At 45.1% G+C, this 21,209-nt stretch overlaps 2 protein-coding genes across 2 annotated transcripts; both read right to left on the minus strand.

Moving 5' to 3' along the window:
* Positions 1 to 293: 293 nt before the first annotated feature.
* LOC140677602 (uncharacterized) lies at positions 294 to 3,251 on the minus strand. Its single transcript, XM_072912585.1, has 3 exons — positions 3,151 to 3,251; positions 1,223 to 1,300; positions 294 to 1,118 (listed from the first exon to the last, which is right to left on the minus strand). The coding sequence occupies exons 2-3, from the start codon at positions 1,257 to 1,259 to the stop codon at positions 424 to 426; spliced, it is 732 nt and encodes a 243-aa protein (XP_072768686.1). The 5' UTR covers positions 1,260 to 1,300; positions 3,151 to 3,251; the 3' UTR covers positions 294 to 423.
* A 6,322-nt stretch (positions 3,252 to 9,573) lies between these two features.
* Positions 9,574 to 12,682, minus strand: LOC133577196 (uncharacterized). Its single transcript, XM_072912564.1, has 3 exons — positions 12,625 to 12,682; positions 10,701 to 10,778; positions 9,574 to 10,596 (listed from the first exon to the last, which is right to left on the minus strand). The coding sequence occupies exons 2-3, from the start codon at positions 10,735 to 10,737 to the stop codon at positions 9,695 to 9,697; spliced, it is 939 nt and encodes a 312-aa protein (XP_072768665.1). The 5' UTR covers positions 10,738 to 10,778; positions 12,625 to 12,682; the 3' UTR covers positions 9,574 to 9,694.
* Between the last annotated feature and the right edge of the window lie 8,527 nt (positions 12,683 to 21,209).

Below are 21,209 nucleotides of genomic sequence, written 5' to 3' on the forward strand. Positions count from 1 at the left end.
ATCAATGAAAGAGATAAATAAAAATGAAATGAAACATGTAGATGTTTCAATGTTAAATGTAAATGTTTCAATGTTAAATGTAGATATTTCAGTGTGAAATGAAGTTGGTTCAAAAAAGTTCGGTTTCCTCTGAACTTGTGCTTCAACTTGGGTAGTACCTCCAAGAGCAGCTGACCAGCTGACTGGAGCCACAAGGCGAGGGCACAGGAGTGGCAGAGTGGGCAAGACCATGTAGAAATGTCAAAAAGACTCAAATCATTGTTAAATGGACTCTAAAAGACACAGGCAGCCAGTGAAGTGAGGAACATTTTATTTCACTTGTTCATTTATTGTAGATGTTTCACTATCAAATGTAGCGTGGTGGTCTGCGCTGGGGTCGTGACGGTGGCGGTCCACAGTGGGGTGCTACCGATATACTGTGTCCTATCTACGGTGGTGGTGGTGGTGGTGGTGGTGGTGATGGTGGTGGTGGTGGTGTGCACTGGAGTTGTGGTGGGGGTGGTGGTGGTGTGCACTGGAGTTGGAAGAGGGGTGGTGGTGGTAGTAGTAGTAATGGTGGTGATGGTGGTAGTAGGGCTTCACTTTGGTGGTGGTCGTCTCTGTGGTGGAGGTGTATGGGGTCGTGGTGTATGTGGTGTATGTGGTGGAGGTGTATGGGGTCGTGGTGTATGTGGTGTATGTGGTGGAGGTGTATGGGGTGGTGGTGTATGTGGTGGGGGTGTATGGGGTCGTGGTGTATGTGGTGTATGTGGTGGAGGTGTATGGGGTGGTGGTGTATGTGGTGGTGTACGTGGTCGGGCTGGTGGTGTACGTGGTCGGGGTGGTGGTGTATGTGGTGGTGTACGTGGTCGGGGTGGTGGTGTGGTCGTATATGAGGGTGGTGTATGTGGTGGTGTACGTGGTCGGGCTGGTGGTGTACGTGGTCGTCTCTGAGGTGGTGATATAGTACCATGGGTATGTGATCGTCTCTGGGGTGGTGGTCGTCGGTCCATGGGTGTACTCAGTGGGCTGATGTACAGTGGTGGAAGTGACTCCATCACCAGACCACTCGTCTGACTCACCAGACCACTCGTCTGGCTCGCCTGATTCACGTTTGTTTAAAACGCGACTGTTGCTTCCTGTTTGAAACAAGTCACATATCAGCGTGCACTTTTGTACTTGTATTGCAGTACAGTGTGTACAATTCTGTAGGTCATGTCTTGTTGAGTGTTGGAGGACTTACCGACAAGCAGAAGCAGAAGGAGGAAAGTCCTGATCATGGTTAAATCTGTGTCCTATGATGTCCAAGTTGAAGTACTTCCTGTAAGACAGTGAAAAGCAAGAGTGAGGGCTTGATAGAAAGTATGTGGCGTCCATCAGAAGATGGTGTGCTGTTGTTCAGTTCTCAGGAAGACCATGGACACCTCTGTCCCAACGTCCACAAGTTACTCTACCAGAGCCATGTTACATTATTGTGTGTCCCTGAAACTACAGCTGTCGGTACTGGAAGGCCCTCTAACTGAAACTGAAACATGAAAACAGGACATTGTTGGACTGTAAAAAAAAAAATCCTGGACTCCACAGAGCTCTGGGATCCATGAAAGGACATTTTACCCACAAAGTCTTGTTAGAGTTTCCAGGTCAAAAAGGTGTTAGCAACAGGACCCAAGCAGAACAAAGATGAATATTTCCAATGTCCAAAAAGTCACTCGTCCCGTCAAAACTCCTCCAGCCAGAGGTCGGTAGTAACGAGTTACATTTCCGTATGTAACTTTTGTATACATTGTACATGTTAAATTAGTTTTAATGCAACATACGCTTTACTTTTACTTGAGTAGTTTTGTGAAGAAGAACTTCTACTTTGTCACAATGAGTTGCATTCCGTTCGGGTGGGAGGGATGGTTTGCACCAACTAGCACAAAATACAGATGGACACGCTGAAATAGGTCAATATGACCCCAGCACATCCCAGCTGGTGGTGTAGAACCGGTGGACAGAAACTTCTAAACAGCTGTATTGACACTAAAACCTGTTTATACACACAATGGAATTAATATGGAGAAAAAAATAAATTAAAAAAATGTGTTTAGTCAGTCGACATAAATAATAAATAGTAGATTCTATGATTTGAAGACAGCATTGATCTTATTCATATAAAACATCCACAACAACCGTACCTTTTTTAGTGGTGTGAGAATTGAACATCCAATTACAACAATTTCGAGGTTCACATGTCAGCCCACAATAATTCCGGTTTCAACCAGAGAAAACACGTTGTAGAAAGTTGTAGTTATTTTTCGTATCACTCACACTCAAAAAAAACATTTAGAAAAGAGCTGCTACATAAATCCGAAGTTACTCACAATTTACTCAGTACTTGAGTAGTTTTATGTTTTTTTTACAGAATAAATGGGTTATACTTGTATAGCGCTTTTCTACCTTCAAGGTACGCAAAGCGCTTTTGACACTATTTCCACATTCACCCATTCACACACACATTCACACACTGATGGCGGGAGCTGCCATGTAAGGCGCTAACCACGACCCATCAGGAGCAAGGGTGAAGTGTCTTGCCCAAGGACACAACGGACGTGACGAGGTTGGTAGAAGGTGGGGATCAAACCGGGAACACTCAGGTTGCTGGCACGGCCACTCTCCCAACTGCGCCACTCTCCCAACTGACTTACTCTTCAAGTAATCCTCAAGTAATTATTTAGATTAATACTTTTGACTTTTACTTGTGTCAAATTACTCTAAAGTAACGGTAGTCGTACTTAAGTACTTAAGTCCAACTAGAATCTATTTTCTACCACAGGAACCTTTACGGGAACATTCCAGTTTACCCTGGTAAACGACATACCTTTAGTGCAGAGTAGCGAGGTGGTACTTGTTACACGATATTAAAGTAAAAATATACAGTACCACTCATCCATATGTCATCAGCCTGATTTGTAGAAACTACCTGAACTGTGACATGTGTTGGAAACACAAACCACACAGGTCTACAGGGACCTTAAGGAACTAAAGGTCCCAGGAACCTAAAGTACCTCAAATCTGTTGGATAAGGGCTAATGTCCAAAGGTACCAGAGGTCTTCTGTATATTTACAATAGCCACTACATTTTCAATGAAACATCTATTTCCTGGAATGTAAGGTGAAAAGAGGACTCACCGCAGTCAAGTCTGATGTCCGGACGAGAGCTTGATCTGGATCTTAATGTCCTGGTCTCTGTGCCTGCCTTATAAAGACGTGTACCGCCTTCATAAGGTATGGTAAGGCAGGACAGGTTAAATTGGTTTAGGTGGGGTTTAACCACAAAGTGACACAATCATTTAAATGGTACCGGAATGTAAATTAGTTTAGCAGCTGCTGTGCTTCGGTCTTATGATGGCAACTGAATTGTTTTGTTGCCTCTTGGGACTAAACACCTTCTTCAAAATAAGAGAAGCCATTAACTATAGGTCACATAAGTTCAAATGGAAGATGTTTAACCTGTTTATTGTACAGGACAATGGAGACAACCATTAAAACAGTTTTCTTTAAGCGACAGGTAAGTGAACCATGAGACCGGGGAGAAAGACAACACAGATTCTGTAAAAGTACAAACCCCAGTTTCCATAAGAGTTGGGAAATTGTGTTAGATGTAAACATAAACGGAATACAATGATTTGCAAATCCTTTTTAACCCATATTTTCTTCCGGTTGCGGTTCACCATGCGTGACTGCTCGCTGACTGCTCGCTGTTTCGAAAAAGCTAAGTATCGTTCTATTTGTGTGCTTTTAATTGTTCTGCAGCTTTCTTTATTACTTTCTCAACATATTTAGTAGTACTATTTGCAATGATTATCATTGGACCTAAGTCTTTGGTTTTGTAGGCGGGGCAAAGAGCAAGGGAACAATGTGGGACAGCAATTGTGTCCATCTTATACTATGCTAGTTGTAGCAAAGATATGTCAACATGAGCAGCCACACCTTGAGTTCCAACATATATAAATATAAAGGAGTCAAAGGCCTCCTGGCATGAACATGAGGCGAGTCGGGTGGCGGTACACACGGAAGCATCTCAGTCAGCCAGGGTTTTCACTGATAGAGCAGTTGGAGATGTCAGCTATTTCTGGTGTTTCAGGCTGTGGTATGAGCTCATGGAGGAGCTTTGGTAGTGGTGTCGCAGCTTGGTGGTTGAGCCGTCAGGTAACACCAGGAAGGTTCCTTCTGTGCGATATTGAATGTCAGGGTACAGTCTGTAAAGGAGGTCATTACCAATTAGGCAAGGTGTGTGCAGGTCAACCACGAAGGGGTGCTTCAGTGTGTGTCCAGCAATCTGAACCGGAAGAGGTTTGGTGACCGGTAACATTCTTGTGACCTCAGCGAAGCCTTCGACCTTCAAAAAGGAAGCACACAGTTTCTTTGGTACCTCTGCATTCAGAAATGAGTGGGTGGCACCCGTGTCAATCACAAACTGATAACATTGTCTGTTGACACTTATGTCCAGCAGGGGGCCTGTCTGTATTTCCTGCTGGGGCTTCTGCCTTGGGCGTCCTTTGCCATGCCTGTATGATGTTTTGGCTGCAATTGGGAGCCTGTCTCGCTCAGAGGAGTTAGGACATTCACGTTGCCAGTGACCCGGCTGGTCACAGATGAAACAGTTTTCACCCTGTCTTGGCCTTAAAGCACCGTGTCCACCACCCGAGTCCAGCCGTCTGGTCGCACGTCTGTTGAGGATTCTTTCCTCCACCTGCTGGGACTCAAAAGCAAGGTCACCCACTGCTGAATATACGCTAGCTGATCTTTGACCTTTTGGTTCTTTTAACTTTTCATCTTCAGCGATCTGTAATTTAAGTAGTTGTTTCCTTGTTACTCTACCACCATCCTGCTCTGTCCAATTTTGCATGTGATGCTTAAGATGTCCCTGCCATGTGTTGTTTTTAGCACCGTGTATATCAGGGTTATCATCCATCCTGCGTCTCACCACAGTTGGCATTGCGTCAAGTACGGCTCGTCTAAAAAACTGTCGGTGTTCCCCTTCTTTACTGGGATGCACACCTGTAGCACGTGACCACTGCTCTTTAGCTTGGTCTATAAATACATAAGGTGACTCACCATCTTCCCACCGATATGTAGGAGTGGCATTTTGACACGGAAGAGGAAACAGACTGCGCATAGCAGTAGCTGTGCCTCTTATGTACGGTGTTACCGGTGAAGTCGAAGATTCAGCCAATAATCCTGCTTGTTGTTCCATATTTTGGCCATCTTGTGTGGAAACACAACGATACAAAATGCCTCTAAAGTCTGCTACGGAGAGAGTGTATCCCGCTGTTAGTTTGTCTAACGTGTTAAGCCAAAGACTCCCTCCTTCAGGTACAGGTGGGAAAGCAAGGTCAACAATGGCTTGCATGTCTGTGACGGCAAAATGCTTATTTTGATTTGGCCCCTAATAGCAGCTTTATGTGTCAACAATGTCTGGTATGCACGCGCGAGGTTGCCATCTGCCGGAGGAAAATGGTCAGACGTGCAAAGGAAAGGGTTAAGAATTTGAGCCGATGGTTTAGAGAGGGCTTGTGAGTACCTCCCTCTCTTGGCACTTGAGTAGGGGGCGTTGGCTTAGTCAAAGTCTGGGCGGGTCGTTTGAATAGTCTCGCGCATGCGCGAGTCATGTCCTTATCAAATTCGCCTTGTTCCCCCCCCCTACGTCTCTCCCCGCGGACTACACCGTCACCAATAGCAACACACACACACACAAGCACGCGCAGACACACTCTCCCACGCACACACACACTCACAAGCACGCACACACACACTCTCCCACGCAACACACACAAGGAAAAAGCTGCACAATAGCTCTTTCTCTGCGTTTCACTTTACCATAAAACTTCCAGTTACTTTTCTTTATTTACCAAACGTTTGAGTTCACGACTTTTCGAGTGTTGTAAACTCCCTCTTAAACCTTTCATGAAACGTTCTCTTTTTTTTTTCCTTTTTTTTTTTTTTTCTTTTTAAACTCTACCTGCCAATTTCATTGTTGACAACAGTACATTCATCACACTCCCCCCCCCCCCCGCCATCACATTCCTGTCTGTCACACTCCGTAGCCATTGTGTCTTTTACCTCAGAATTTTTCGTCCCAGACGAAGGGTCTGGAACCCCTTACCTCAGAATTTTTTGTCCCAGACGAAGGGTCTGGAAACCCTTACCTCAGAATTTTTCGTCCCAGACGAAGGGTCTGGAACCCCTTATCTCAGAATTTTTCGTCCCAGACGAAGGGTCTGGAAACCCTTACCTCAGAATTTTTCGTCCCAGACGAAGGGTCTGGAAACCCTTACTCGTTTGGGCGACGACCAATGACCCAGGGTGAGCTACACCCAACTATTAGTTTATTCGTCAATGAAACTGCCCGTCACGGTAGTCGAGACACAATGACGCGAGATGACCACTTATTTACAGCTTTTTATGTAATGGCGGACAAGGGAGAAATGCAATCAATCCATCAAAATGTCCACTCTCACATCCCCGTCTCGTACAAAACACCTACTCTGTGTCTGGGGTACAAACAGTGTTTGACTTACATACTTCAAGACAGACTCCTAAAGCAGATTTTAGAAAAAGGCTCTGCTTACCTTGTTTTTGTTTGGCCACTAGTGAGTCTGTCCAGAAGAGTGTAAGAGGTGTCCAATTCTCAGCGTGTCGCCCGGACGGGCCCCCAAATTGTTGCGTTTTGGACCAGTTGTTCCTCCCAGGGAATTCAAGTCACAATTCGCTCCCAAGCTCTTTACGACACTTAAAGCTGAGTTGAAAAACCACCAGAGACAGAATAGGTATTTTGTTGTATATTATCAAAGCTTTGCCAATATACATTATGAGACCAGTCTAACCCTAGAACATTCTATTGCGCCTCCCAAAATGGTCTGTCTTCCCGATCCCACCACCCTCTCTCTCGTCCCATCTCTGTAGACAAAACAAATGCTAGTCAAAACACATTCCAAAGAACTCAAGGTTAACACACACAGTATACTTGCTGACAGAGCATCAAGAGAAGAAATGGAAAACACGAGCTGTTTTCCAAATATGACTAAGAAATGAAAGAAGTACAACTTACATTCGGATATATGTAAATATCTGCCTCCGACAATATATATATGTATATATATATATATATATATATATATTTCTTTTATATATATATATATATATAAACGAAAACGTGACTGCTGTTGTTGTGTGTTGTTACCGCGCTGGGAGGACGTTAATGAAACTGCCTAACAATAACCCCACATAAACCAAGAACTCGCCCTCGATCATTCTACAGTTATAATGATTGGGCAGGCACGTTGTTTATATTGTGGGAAAGCGGACTCAGGTCCGCATGGAGCTGAAGGGGGCGTGGCCTCCAGCTCCGCCTGAATTTCAGGAGATTTTCGGGAGAAAAAGTCTCCCGGAAAATCCGGGAGGGTTGGCAAGTATGGTTTAGGCTGCTCGCCGGCTCCTCATCACCACTTCAAGATGGCGGCCAAATTGCTCACGTCACAGCAACCAATGCTGCGTCTACTTATAAGATGTCTATGGTTATAACGTCATTGCAAACACTGCGATATGTTGCGTCCACTGCAGTTCGCTACCTTATTCATACTTTTTGTCAAGTGATTTTTTTTAAGCAGGGTTGCATGAGGTACCTACACATAACGTTACGTTAGTCAATGTATCACACACAGTAATGTAACGTTAGTCAATGTATCACACACAGTAACATAACGTTAGACGGCGGTCAGCAGCGCCGCGTATTTTAGCCACCTACAAAAAGACAAACATAGTCAAATAAAGGTCAGTTAAAATGTATACTATATTAAGAATATGTGTACATATTGCATAGGGCACTGACATCTAAAAAGTACAACTGTGTTCATTGTTATGTTCATGTATTTGTTATGTTTTTCATGTGTACGCACACATCAACACACATACAGTATGAGATGAGATCAATGAGATAAGGTAAGAACAGGATATAAACTGCTGTGGAACTAGTTACAATGCAATATGCCATGGAAATACAATGTTAACACTTTTGTGCAAATAAGTACAGTTGCACTTGTTTTTGCAAATGCGTTTATTCTGTAAAGGAATGAGTTACATGTTTAAAATGACTGGTTAATAGTGCTATTTTGAAGTGCAATGTCAGCACTATTTTTGTTCCTGCAATTTCAAATGCACTTGTTTTAATAAATAAATACAGCGTTTTAAAAGCATACACAATCTGTGTAAATATATTAGTCTGTGGTTAAAATGACTTGAAAGGACTCGAAACTCAAAATGCAGGACTTGGGACTTGACTTGAGACTTTCCAGTCTTGACTTTGGACTTGACTCGGGACTTGCCTGTCTTGACTCGGGACTTGACTCGAGACTTGAGGGCAAAGACTTGAGACTTACTTGTGACTTGCAAAGCAATGACTTGGTCCCACCTCTGCTTAGGACACACTAACATATCATTTATTAATTATGGTGTATTGAAACTACAGGAGCTAGTAAAGTTACAGATATTATGTGTCATGTTTAAGGCTAAAAGTAAAACATTACCAGCAAATTTACAAACAGTGTTTGTCATGACTTGTGAGAATGAAGAGCATAGAAGAAAAGGTCATTTCCAACATCAGTATTCAAGGACAAGTTTAAAACAAATGTGTATATCAGTGGTGGAGGTTCAACTATGGAATTATCTTTACAATGAGATAAAAGATTGTAAAAATATATTACAATTGAAAAAAATATATAAAGACAGAACAATAAGATCATATGGACAGCCATAAGTGTTTACATTTTGCTTTATATTTACTATTTTACTAATTTTTCTGTGAGGTGTGTATTACTTTTTTTGGTTCGGTTTGTACTTCATGAAGTTTGCACTTGTTGTGTTTTTTTGTTTGTTTTCGTTATATTTGGATGTGATTGTTGGTTTATATGATATCATTAAGTAAGACTACGTATTATGTCATACTTGCCAACCCTCCCGGATTTTCCGGGAGACTCCCGAAATTCAGCGCCTCTCCCGAAAACCTCCCGGGACAAATTTTCTCCCGAAAATCTCCCGAAATCCAGGCGCACCTGAGTGACGTGTTGACAACACACAACAACAGTGTCTACCGTAAAGCAGTTCGTCTGCCGTAAACAGCAATGTTGTGACACTTTTAAACAGGACAATACTGCCATCTACTGTACATGCATATGTGACCCACCCATAATGTGTCACATTTTTGTGTTGATTTATTTATTTTATTTTGTGGTTTGAATTCGTTTTTGGAGCTGTCATTACACATTTATCAGTATTCACATTGGTCAGTAGGGGGCAGTAGGGCGTTTCTTCCCAATTGAATGATATCACCTGCAGACCGGAAGTGTCTTGTCATTCTGATGAGAGCGACCAGTCTGTGAACAATTGAAACGTCCTGTGTGCTTTTTCCTCCTGTATAACAGGTTAGTTTTGGTGAATCAACTCACTGAATAATATCCATGTGATCTTTATAAGTTTAAGTACACATTCTGATGGTGGAGCCTAACTCTAAAGTTAAATGGACTCTAAAAGACACAGGCAGCCAGTGAAGTGAGGAGACATTTTATTTCACTTGTTCATTTATTGTAGATGTTTCACTATCAAATGTAGCATGGTGGTCTGCGCTGGGGTCGTGATGGTGGCGGTCCACAGTGGGGTGCTACCGATATACTGTGTCCTATCTACGGTGGTGGTGGTGGTGGTGATGGTGGTGGTGGTGGTGGTGGTGTGCACTAGAGTTGTGGGGGGTGTGGTGGTGGTGGTGGTGGTGGTGTGCACTGGAGTTGTGGTGGGGGTGGTGGTGGTGTGCAGTGGAGTTGGAAGAGGGGTGGTGGTGGTAGTAGTAGTAATGGTGGTGATGGTGGTAGTAGGGCTTCACTTTGGCGGTGGTGGTGTCCGTGGTCGGGCTGGTGGTGTACGTGGTGGTGTCCGTGGTCGGGCTGGTGGTGTACGTGGTCGTCGGGCTGGTGGTGTATGTGGTCGTATATTGGGTGGTGGTGTATGTGGTGGTGTCCGTGGTCGTCGGGCTGGTGGTGTATGTGGTCGTATATGGGGTGGTGGTGTATGTGGTGGTGTACGTGGTCGTCGGGCTGGTGGTGTATGTGGTCGTATATGGGGTGGTGTACGTGGTCGTCGGGCTGGTGGTGTATGTGGTCGTATATGGGGTGGTGTACGTGGTCGTCGGGCTGGTGGTGTATGTGGTCGTATATGGGGTGGTGTACGTGGTCGTCGGGCTGGTGGTGTATGTGGTCGTATATGGGGTGGTGTACGTGGTCGTCGGGCTGGTGGTGTATGTGGTCGTATATGGGGTGGTGGTGTATGTGGTGGTGTACGTGGTCGTCGGGCTGGTGGTGTACGTGGTGGTGTATGTGGTGGGGGTGGTGGTGTATGTGGTCGTATATGTGGTGGTGGTGTCTGTGGTCGTAGATGGGGTGGTGGTGGTCTTTGGGTATCTGGTCCTCCTCACTGGGGGGGCGGTGGTATGCTTTGGGGGGTGATCACCAGACCACTCGACTGGCTCACCAGACCACTCGTCTGGCTCGCCTGAGTCACGTTTGTTTAAAACGCGACTGTTGCTTCCTGTTTGAAACAAGTCCCATATCAGCGTGCACTTTTGTACTTGTATTGCAGTACAGTGTGTACAATTCTGTAGGTCATGTCTTGTTGAGTGTTGGAGGACTTACCGACAAGCAGAAACAGAAGGAGGAAAGTCCTGATCATGGTTAAATCTGTGTCCTATGATGTCCAAGTTGAAGTACTTCCTGTAAGACAGTGAAAAGCAAGAGTGAGTGCTTGATAGAAAGTATGTGGCGTCCATCAGAAGATGGTGTGCTGTTGTTCAGTGCTCAGGAAGACCATGGACACCTCTGTCCCAACGTCCACAAGTTACTCTACCAGAGCCATGTTACATTATTGTGTGTCCCTGAAACTACAGCTGTCGGTACTGGAAGGCCCTCTAACTGAAACTGAAACATGAAAACAGGACATTGTTGGACTGTAAAAAAGACAATCCTGGACTCCACAGAGCTCTGGGATCCATGAAAGGACATTTTCCCCACAAAGTCTTGTTAGAGTTTCCAGGTCAAAAAGGTGTTAGCAACAGGACCCAAGCAGAACAAAGATGAATATTTCTAATGTCCAAAAAGTCACTCGTCCCGTCAAAACTCCTCCAGCCAGAGGTCGGTAGTAACGAGTTACATTTTCGTATGTAACTTTTGTATACATTGTACATGTTAAATTAGTTTTAATGCAACATACGCTTTACTTTTACTTGAGTAGTTTTGTGAAGAAGAACTTCTACTTTGTCACAATGAGTTGCATTCCGTTCGGGTGGGAGGGATGGTTTGCACCAACTAGCACAAAATACAGATGGACACGCTGAAATAGGTCAATATGACCCCAGCACATCCCAGCTGGTGGTGTAGAACCGGTGGACAGAAACTTCTAAACAGCTGTATTGACACTAAAACCTGTTTATACACACAATGGAATTAATATGGAGAAAAAAATAAAATAAAATAAATGTGTTTAGTCAGTAGACAAAAATAGTAAATAGTAGATTCTATGATTTGAAGATAGCATTTATTTTATTCATACAAAACATCCACAACAACCGTACCTTTTTTAGTGGTGTGAGAATTGAACATCCAATTACAACAATTTCGACGTTCACATGTCAGCCCACAATAATTCCGGTTTCAACCAGAGAAAACACGTTGTAGAAAGTTGTAGATATTTTTCGTATCACACTCAAAAAAACTTTTAGAAAAGAGCTGCTACATAAATCCGAAGTTACTCACAATTTACTCAGTACTTGAGTAGTTTTATGTTTTTTTTACAGAATAAATGGGTTATACTTGTATAGCGCTTTTCTACCTTCAAGGTACGCAAAGCGCTTTTGACACTATTTCCACATTCACCCATTCACACACACATTCACACACTGATGGCGGGAGCTGCCATGTAAGGCGCTAACCATGACCCATCAGGAGCAAGGGTGAAGTGTCTTGCCCAAGGACACAACGGACGTGACGAGGTTGGTAGAAGGTGGGGATCAAACCGGGAACCCTCAGGTTGCTGGCACGACCACTCTCCCAACTGCGCCACTCTCCCAACTGACTTACTCTTCAAGTAATCCTCAAGTAATTATTTAGATTAATACTTTTGACTTTTGCTTGGGTCAAATTATTCTAAAGTAACGGTCGTCGTACTTAAGTACTTAAGTCCAACTAGAATCTATTTTCTACCACAGGAACCTTCACGGGAACATTCCAGTTTACCCTGGTAAACGAAATACCTTTAGTGCCGAGTAGCGAGGTGGTACTTGTTACATGATATTAAAGTAAACATATACAGTACCACTCATCCATATGTCATCAGCCTGATTTGTAGAAACTACCTGAACTGTGACATGTGTTGGAAACACAAACCACACAGGTCTACAGGGACCTTAAGGAACTAAAGGTCCCAGGACCCTAAAGTACCTCAAATCTGTTGGACAAGGGCTAATGTCCAAAGGTACCAGAGGTCTTCTGTATATTTACAATAGCCACTACATTTTCAATGAAACATCTATTTCCTGGAATGTAAGGTGAAAAAAGGACTCACCGCAGTCAAGTCTGATGTCCGGACGAGAGCTTGATCTGGATCTTAATGTCCTGTCCTCCTCTGTGCCTGCCTTATAAAGACGTGTACCGCCTTTTAAGGTATGGTAAGGTAGGACAGGTTAAATTAGGTTAGGTGGGGTTTAACCACCAAGTGACACAATCATTTAAATGGTACCGGAATGTAAATTATTTTTGCAGCTGCTGTGCTTCGGTCTTATGATGGCAACGGAATTGTTTTGTTGCCTCTTGGGACTAAACACCTTCTTCAAAATAAGAGAAGCCATTAACTATAGGTCACATCAGTTCAAATGGAAGATGTTTAACCTGTTTATTGTATGGACAATGGAGACAACCATTAAAACAGATTTCTTTAAGCGACAGGTAAGTGAACCATGAGACCGGGGAGAAAGACAACACAGATTCTGTAAAAGTACAAACCCCGTTTCCATAAGAGTTGGGAAATTGTGTTAGATGTAAACATAAACGGAATACAATGATTTGCAAATCCTTTTCAACCCATATTCAGTTGAATATGCTACAAAGACAACATATTTGATGTTCAAACTGATAAACATTTTTTTTGTTTTGCAAATAATCATTAACTTTAGAATTTGATGGCAGCAACACGTGACAAAGAAGTTGGGAAAGGCGGCAATAAATACTGATAAAGTTGAGGAATGCTCATCAAACACTTATTTGGAACATCCCACAGGTGAACAGGCAAATTGGGAACAGGTGGGTGCCATGATTGGGTATAAAAGTAGATTCCGTGAAACGCTCAGTCATTCACAAACAAGGATGAGGCGAGGGTCACCACTTTGTCAACAAATGCGTGAGCAAAATTGTTGAACAGTTTAAGAAAAACCTTTCTCAACCAGCTATTGCAAGGAATTTAGGGATTTCACCATCTACGGTCCGTAATATCATCAAAGGGTTCAGAGAATCTGGAGAAATCACTGCACGTAAGCAGCTAAGCCCGTGACCTTCGATCCCTCAGGCTGTACTGCATCAACAAGCGACATCAGTGTGTAAAGGATATCACCACATGGGCTCAGGAACACTTCAGAAACCCACTGTCAGTAACTGCAGTTGGCCGCTACATCTGTAAGTGCAAGTTAAAACTCTCCTATCCAAGGCGAAAACCGTTTATCAACAACACCCAGAAACGCCGTCGGCTTCGCTGGGCCTGAGCTCATCTAAGATGGACTGATACAAAGTGGAAAAGTGTTCTGTGGTCTGACGAGTCCACATTTCAAATTGTTTTTGGAAACTGTGGACGTCGTGTCCTCCGGACCAAAGAGGAAAAGAACCATCCGGATTGTTATAGGCGCAAAGTTGAAAAGCCAGCATCTGTGATGGTATGGGGGTGTATTAGTGCCCAAGACATGGGTAACTTACACATCTGTGAAGGCGCCATTAATGCTGAAAGGTGTATACAGGTTTTGGAGCAACATATGTTGCCATCCAAGCAACGTTACCATGGACGCCCCTGCTTATTTCAGCAAGACAATGCCAAGCCACGTGTTACATCAACGTGGCTTCATAGCAAAAGAGTGCGGGTACTAGACTGGCCTGCCTGTAGTCCAGACCTGTCTCCCATTGAAAATGTGTGGCGCATTATGAAGCCTAAAACAGCACAACGTAGACCCCCGGACTGTTGAACAACTTAAGCTGTACATCAAACAAGAATGGGAAAGAATTCCACCTGAGAAGCTTCAAAAATGTGTCTCCTCAGTTCCCAAACGTTTACTGAGTGTTGTTAAAAGGAAAGGCCATGTAACACAGTGGTGAACATGCCCTTTCCCAACTACTTTGGCACGTGTTGCAGCCATGAAATTCTAAGTTTATTATTATTTGCAAAAAAATGCAATGCAATGCGTTCAAGAGTCTTACGGCTTGAGGAAAGAAGCTGTTACAGAACCTGGAGGTTCTGCTTCGGAGGCTGCGGAACCTCTTTCTAGAGTCCAGCAGTGAAAACAGTCCTTGGTGGGGGTGGGAGGAGTCTTTGCAGATTTTCTGAGCCCTGGTCAGGCAGCGGCTTTTTGCGATCTCTTGGATAGGAGGAAGAGGAGTCCTGATGATCTTTTCCGCCGTCCTCACCACTCTCTGGAGAGACTTCCAGTCTGAGGCACTGCAGGCTCCAGTTCAGACAGAGATGCTGTTGGTCAGCAGGCTCTCTATAGTGCCTCTGTAGAATGTGCTGAGAATGGGGGGAGGGAGCTGTGCTTTTTTTTCATCCGACGCAAAAAGTGCATGCGCTGCTGAGCTCTGGAATGATTGTGGCCGTCTTAAAACATGATGGTACCACAGCCTGCGTCAGCTAGATGTTGAAAATGTCTGTGAGAACCCCAGCTAGCTGGTCTGCACATCCCTTAAGCACCTTGCCCGGAATGTCATCAGGTCCTGGTACTTTCCGGGGGTTCACTCTCCTCAGGGTTTTCCGGACATCCGCTATATCCAGGTTGAGCGGCTGCTCATCAGGGCAAGGGATGGATTTTCTCGCCGGAGTGGTGTTAAGTGCCTCAAACCTTGCAAAGTAGTTGTTAAGGTCATCTAGGAAGCTGATACTGTTGTCACAGGGACAGGGAGCAGCTTTATAGTCCTTGGTGACCTGTATGCCCTGCCACATTTGTCTAGTGTTTGTGGGGTTGTCGAAGAAGTCCTGCACTTTTTGACTGTGAGCACGCTTTGCAACCTTAATGGCACGGTTCAGGTTAGCTCTGGCTGATTTTGATGCCACCATGTCCCCAGACTTGAAAGCCTTGTTCCGAGCCTTCAGCATTGCACGTACCTCACTGTTCATCCAGGGTTTCTCGTTGGCCTGTGTGGGGATGTTCTTGATCACACTGACGTCCTCCATGCACTTCTGAATGTATGCGGACACACACTCTGCATACTCCTCCACACATGATTTTCGGTGGCGGCTGCTGTGGTTTCTAAGCAGTCTTGTAATGCTTCCATTGCTCCCTCTGGCCAGGTCCTCGCCTGCTTCACTGTAGCTTGCTTCCTGATCAGCAGGGGCTTGTATGCAGGAATTAGCATCACAGATAGATGGTCTGAGGAGCCAAGGTGGGGGCGTGGTGCAGCTTTATACGCCTGTTTAATATTACTATACACCAAGTCCAATCTGTTTCCACCCCTGGTTGCAAAATTCACATATTGATGGAAATGAGGGAAAACTGTTTTCATGTTAGCTTGATTAAAATCCCCTGCCACAATGAAAACTCCCTCTGGATGTGTAGTTTGCAGTTCATTGATGGAGCAGTACAAAGCATTCAAAGCTTCTCTGGTGTTAGCACTGGGAGGAATGTACACTGCTGTGAAGATCATAGCACTGAATTCCCTGGGTAAATAAAATGGCCTGCATTTTATAGTTAATAGTTCAACATCAGGAGAGCAGTGACGTGATACTGTCTTCCCATTATTGCACCAGTTATTATTGACGTATATGCAAACACCACCGCCACGGGATTTACCAGTGAGAGATTTGCTCCTGTCCGACCGGAACATAGTTAGCCCCTCGATGCTAACTGCCTCGTCCGGAACAGATGATTTCAACCACGTTTCTGTTAGAAATATGGCGCAGTAGTCTCTCATCTCGCGTCTTGCATTTAAATCCAGCTTCAGGTAGTCCAGTTTGTTCTCCAGGGAGTGGACGTTTGAAAGCAGGGTGGAAGGAAGCGGCGTTCTGTGGGGATTAGCCTTTAGCTTTGTTGTTAGCCCCGCTCGGCATCCCCGCTTCTGCTTCCGATCACACCGCTTACGTGTCTTCTGTTGACGGTCCCCGCTGGTACTTGACTCCGCTGCTTTACAGGCCGGCGAAGTATTCCCATGCCAGCGAGGAGGTCCAATGTACACGCATCTTTCAGTCTTGTGTTGAAGTATGGGGGAATACTTACCACAACACAATTCATCATCTCTTAGAGATAGGGTGAGAAGCTCTGCCATCAGGGAGGAACTCAAAGTAAAGCCGCTGCTCCTCCACATGGAGAGGAGCCAGATGAGGTGGTTTGGGCATCTGGTCAGGATGCCACCCGAACGCCTCCCTAGGGAGGTGTTTAGGGCACGTCCAACCGGTAGGAGGCCACGGGGAAGACCCAGGACACGTTGGGAATTGATTGATTGATTGAGACTTTTATTAGTAGATTGCACAGTACAGTACATATTCCGTACAATTGACCACTAAATGGTAACACCCCAATAAGTTTTTCCACTTGTTTAAGTCGGGGTCATATATACTATCATCATAATACAGTCATCACACAAGATAATCATCATGGTGTATACATTGAATTATTTACATTATTTACAATTTGGGGTGTGGAAGGGGGGTTAGGTTTGGTTGTTATCATCAGTCATCAACAATTGAGAACAGAAAAATGGATATTGAAACAGTGTAGGTCTGACTTGGTAGGATATGGACAGCAAGTAGTGGACATAGAGAGAGAGAGAGAGAGAGATCAGAAAGCATAAGAAAAATATCTGCATTTGATTGTTTACATTTGATTATTATTAACAATCCGGGGAGGGTGTTAGTTTAGGGTTGAAGTTGCCTGGAGGTGTACTTTTATTGCGGTTTTGAAGGAGGATAGAGATGCCCTTTCTTTTATACCTGTTGGGAGCGCATTCCACATTGATGTGGCATAGAAGGAGAATGAGTTAAGACCTTTGTTAGATGGGAATCTGGGTTTAACGTGGTTAGTGGAGCTCCCCCTGGTGTTGTGGTTATGGCGGTCATTTACGTTAAGGAAGTAGTTTGACATGTACTTCGGTATCAGGGAGGTGTAGCGGATTTTATAGACTAGGCTCAGTGCAAGTTGTTTTACTCTGTCCTCCACCCTGAGCCAGCCCACTTTGGAGAAGTGGGTAGGAGTGAGGTGGGATGTGGGGTGGAGGTCTAGAAGTAATCTGACCAGCTTGTTGTGGGATGTTTGGAGTTTAGATTTGAGCGTTTTGGAGGTGCTAGGGTACCAGGAGGTGCCAGGAAGACTATGTCTCCCGGCTGGCCTAGGAACACTTCGGGATCCCCCGGGAAGAGCTGGACCAAGTGGATGGGGAGAGGAATGTCTGGGCTTCCCTGCTTAGGCTGCTGCCCCTGCGACCCGACTTCAGATAAGCGGAAGAAGATGGATGGATGGATGGAATTTAATAACTCACTTCTTCATCTGCGGTTCCAGTAAGTGTTACATCAGACTTTGTCATGAAGCTGGTGTACTGTCTGTAATAGGACTTGTGGAACCGCACTTCCATGGCCACACAGTCTCTGTCTTCAATATGCAAGAGAATGCTACTGTCTTGCTTTATCCTGGTAGCGTTCATCAACTGGCCTAAAAATAAAAGATGATTCAATGGTTTGTAAGTGTGTAAGTGCTACGTGTAGTGTGTGTGTGTTTACCTGCTGAAAGCGTTTGTGCCTGTGAGAGATCGTCCTTCTGCCGTTTGCCTCCCACAGTAATTCTCTTGTCCGTTTTCTTGCAAATGATACACATGGCAGGGAGCACAGGGCCAGCAGAAGCGATAGGCAGGCCCGTCTTCGATCTTAGTTTTTTCTTTGGAATGCCACTTGTCGATTCTGAAGTGTTGTCTGATGCCACAAACTCATCTTGACCCACATCCAGCCGATTGGCCAGTTTTTCGGCAGAATCCAAACACTTCTTATCAATGAACCGCCGGTAGCAAGTCGGGTGAAGCCCAGCGTCATCAGGAATATCTTTAAATTCAACATCGATACAGGATTTGAATGTCTCGGCTACTTTATGAGACTCACCATCACAGCAAAGCCACCGTTTTAAACAATTCCTGTAAGTATTCCACCTTCTGATAGTGAAATGGACGGAGTGGCGAAGTTGGTAGAGTGGCCGTAACAGCAATCGGAGGGTTGCTGGTTACTGGGGTTCAATCCCCACCGTCTACCATCCTAGTCACGTCCGTTGTGTCCTTGAGCAAGACACTTCACCCTTGCTCCTGATGGCTGCTGGTTAGCGCCTTGCATGGCAGCTCCCGCCATCAGTGTGTGAATGTGGAAATAGTGTCAAAGCGCTTTGAGTACCTTGAAGGTAGAAAAGCGCTATACAAGTTCCTTAAGGCTCTGGATGCTGTGGGGCTGTCTTGGTTGACAAGACTCTGCAGCATCGCGTGGACATCAGGGGCGGTACCTCTGGACTGGCAGACCGTGGTGGTGGTTCCTTTCTTTAAGAAGGGGAACCGGAGGGTGTGTTCCAACTATCGTGGGATCACACTCCTCAGCCTTCCCGGTAAGGTCTATTCAGGTGTGCTGGAGAGGAGGCTACGCCGGATAGTCGAACCTCGGATTCAGGCGGAACAGTGTGGTTTTCGTCCTGGTCGTGGAACTGTGTACCAGCTCTACACTCTCGGCAGGGTCCTTGAGGGTGCATGGGAGTTTGCCCAACCAGTCTACATGTGCTTTGTGGAGTGCTCAGAGAGTATGGGGTATCGGACTGTCTGATTGTGGCTGTCCGCTCCCTGTACGATCAGTGTCAGAGCTTGGTCCGCATTGCCGGCAGTAAGTCGGACACGTTTCCAGTGAGGGTTGGACTCCCCAAGGCTGCCCTTTGTCACCGATTCTGTTCATAACTTTTATGGACAGAATTTCTAGGCGCAGTCAAGGAGTTGAGGGGATCTGGTTTGGTGGCTGCAGGATTAGGTCTTTGCTTTTTGCAGATGATGTGGTCCTGATGGCTTCATCTGGCCAGGATCTTCAGCTCTCACTAGATCGGTTCGCAGCTGAGTGTGAAGCGACTGGGATGAGAATCAGCACCTCCAAGTCCAAGTCCATGGTTCTCGCCCGGAAAAGGGTGGAGTGCCATCTCCGGGTTGGGGAGGAGATCTTGCCCCAAGTGGAGGAGTTCAAGTACCTCGGAGTCTTGTTCACGAGTGAGGGAAGAGTGGATCGTGAGATCGACAGGCGGATCGGTGCGGCGTCTTCAGTAATGCGGACACTGTATCGATCCGTTGTGGTGAAGAAGGAGCTGAGCCGGAAGGCAAAGCGCTCAATTTACCGGTCGATCTACGTTCCCATCCTCACCTATGGTCATGAGCTATGGGTTATGACCGAAAGGACAAGATCACGGGTGCAAGCGGCCGAAATGAGTTTCCTCCGCCGAGTGGCGGGGCTCTCCCTTAGAGATAGGGTGAGAAGCTCTGCCATCCGGGGTGAGCTCAAAGTAAAGCCGCTGCTCCTCCACATCGAGAGGAGCCAGATGAGGTGGTTCGGGCATCTGGTCAGGATGCCACCCGAACGCCTCCCTAGGGAGGTGTTTAGGGCACGTCCGACCGGTAGGAGGCCACGGGGAAGACCCAGGACACGTTGGGAAGACTATGTCTCCCGGCTGGCCTGGAAACGTCTCGGAGTCCCACAGGAAGAGCTGGACGAAGTGGCTGGGGAGAGGGAAGTCTGGGCTTCCCTGCTTATGCTGCTGCCCCAGCGACCCGACCTCGGATAAGCGGAAGAAGATGGATGGATAGTATGATTTTATTGTCATAATTTTATTGCATGATTTTTGTATCACTTTAATTTAGGTAGCCAGGGACTGCAGATGGAAAGTAGCTATTTAGCTATAATCTGGTACAGAACATATCTGTCTTTGAATTTAATGTTTCTGTGCATTGTCCTATCATATAAACACTAAACTAAATAAACTACTTAGTGAATTATTGTGGCCACAATAATTCACTAGGTGTTGTAAAATATCAAATTACTATTGCAAAAGCATCCGCCATAAGGTTAGTATTTTTCTAATATTGTGACAATATATATATATAAGCATATTTTGTGGCTTTCGCCATATTGAATAATATGCATAAAATGTAGGGTCAATATCACTAAGGGGTTCCCTACCCTATTGCCACCCTCCAGTGGTCCACAGAAAAAGGCTTTCATTGACCTCAAACATGACCTGTCCTCCGCCTCTGCTCTTGCTGCGTTCGACTATCAGCTGCCATTTTTCTTGGATGTTTCTGAAAGTGATACTATTACTACTACCACTACTACTACTACTAACACTGTCCCCTTTTCAGGGACAGAGGGGGGAAGAGGTGAGTTTGGATCGTGTCGAGTTTGAGCGCATCAAGTTTTTTATTTAATTGATATGATCAATCCGGTACAAGGAAAAAGGTACTTGCTGACTTGTGTTGACAATTACAGTGGTTGGCCGGAAGCAACCCCAACCTCAAAGGAAGATGCCAATTCAGTAATTAAATGACTTGTGAATGACCTAATACACCGACATGGTTTCCCCAAAGACATTAGGTCAAACAACGGCACCCATTTTAAAAATACTCACTTAGCCTTGGTCGAAAAGGCTCGCGGACTAGAACACAAGTTATCATCCTCAGTCACAAGGTAAGGTTGAAAGGATGAACCAGAACATCAAAACAAATTGGCTAAAATCTGTGCACAGACCAAATTGAATTTGATTGACATGTTGCCATTAGCGTTAATGATCATTCGAATGTCCCTGAATAAAACTGTTTTTACGGTCTTTGAATTTTTCACCCTATGAACTGCATACAGATCAGCCCTTCCCAGGACCAGCAGGGGAGGGGGAATCAGCGTGAGACCAAAAT

This window comes from Nerophis lumbriciformis, linkage group LG37 (genome assembly GCF_033978685.3).
Source record: "Nerophis lumbriciformis linkage group LG37, RoL_Nlum_v2.1, whole genome shotgun sequence".
In the NCBI taxonomy this organism is placed as follows: domain Eukaryota; kingdom Metazoa; phylum Chordata; class Actinopteri; order Syngnathiformes; family Syngnathidae; genus Nerophis; species Nerophis lumbriciformis.

Bases quoted from the DNA above. Each gene is read 5' to 3' on its own strand.
- LOC140677602 (XM_072912585.1), bottom strand. From the start codon at position 1,259: ATGATCAGGACTTTCCTCCTTCTGCTTCTGCTTGTCG. The intron at 1,119-1,222 runs GTAAGTCCTCCA...TGTTTCAAACAG, and splicing joins CCTTCTGCTTCTGCTTGTCG to GAAGCAACAGTCGCGTTTTA.
- LOC133577196 (XM_072912564.1), bottom strand. From the start codon at position 10,737: ATGATCAGGACTTTCCTCCTTCTGTTTCTGCTTGTCG. The intron at 10,597-10,700 runs GTAAGTCCTCCA...TGTTTCAAACAG, and splicing joins CCTTCTGTTTCTGCTTGTCG to GAAGCAACAGTCGCGTTTTA.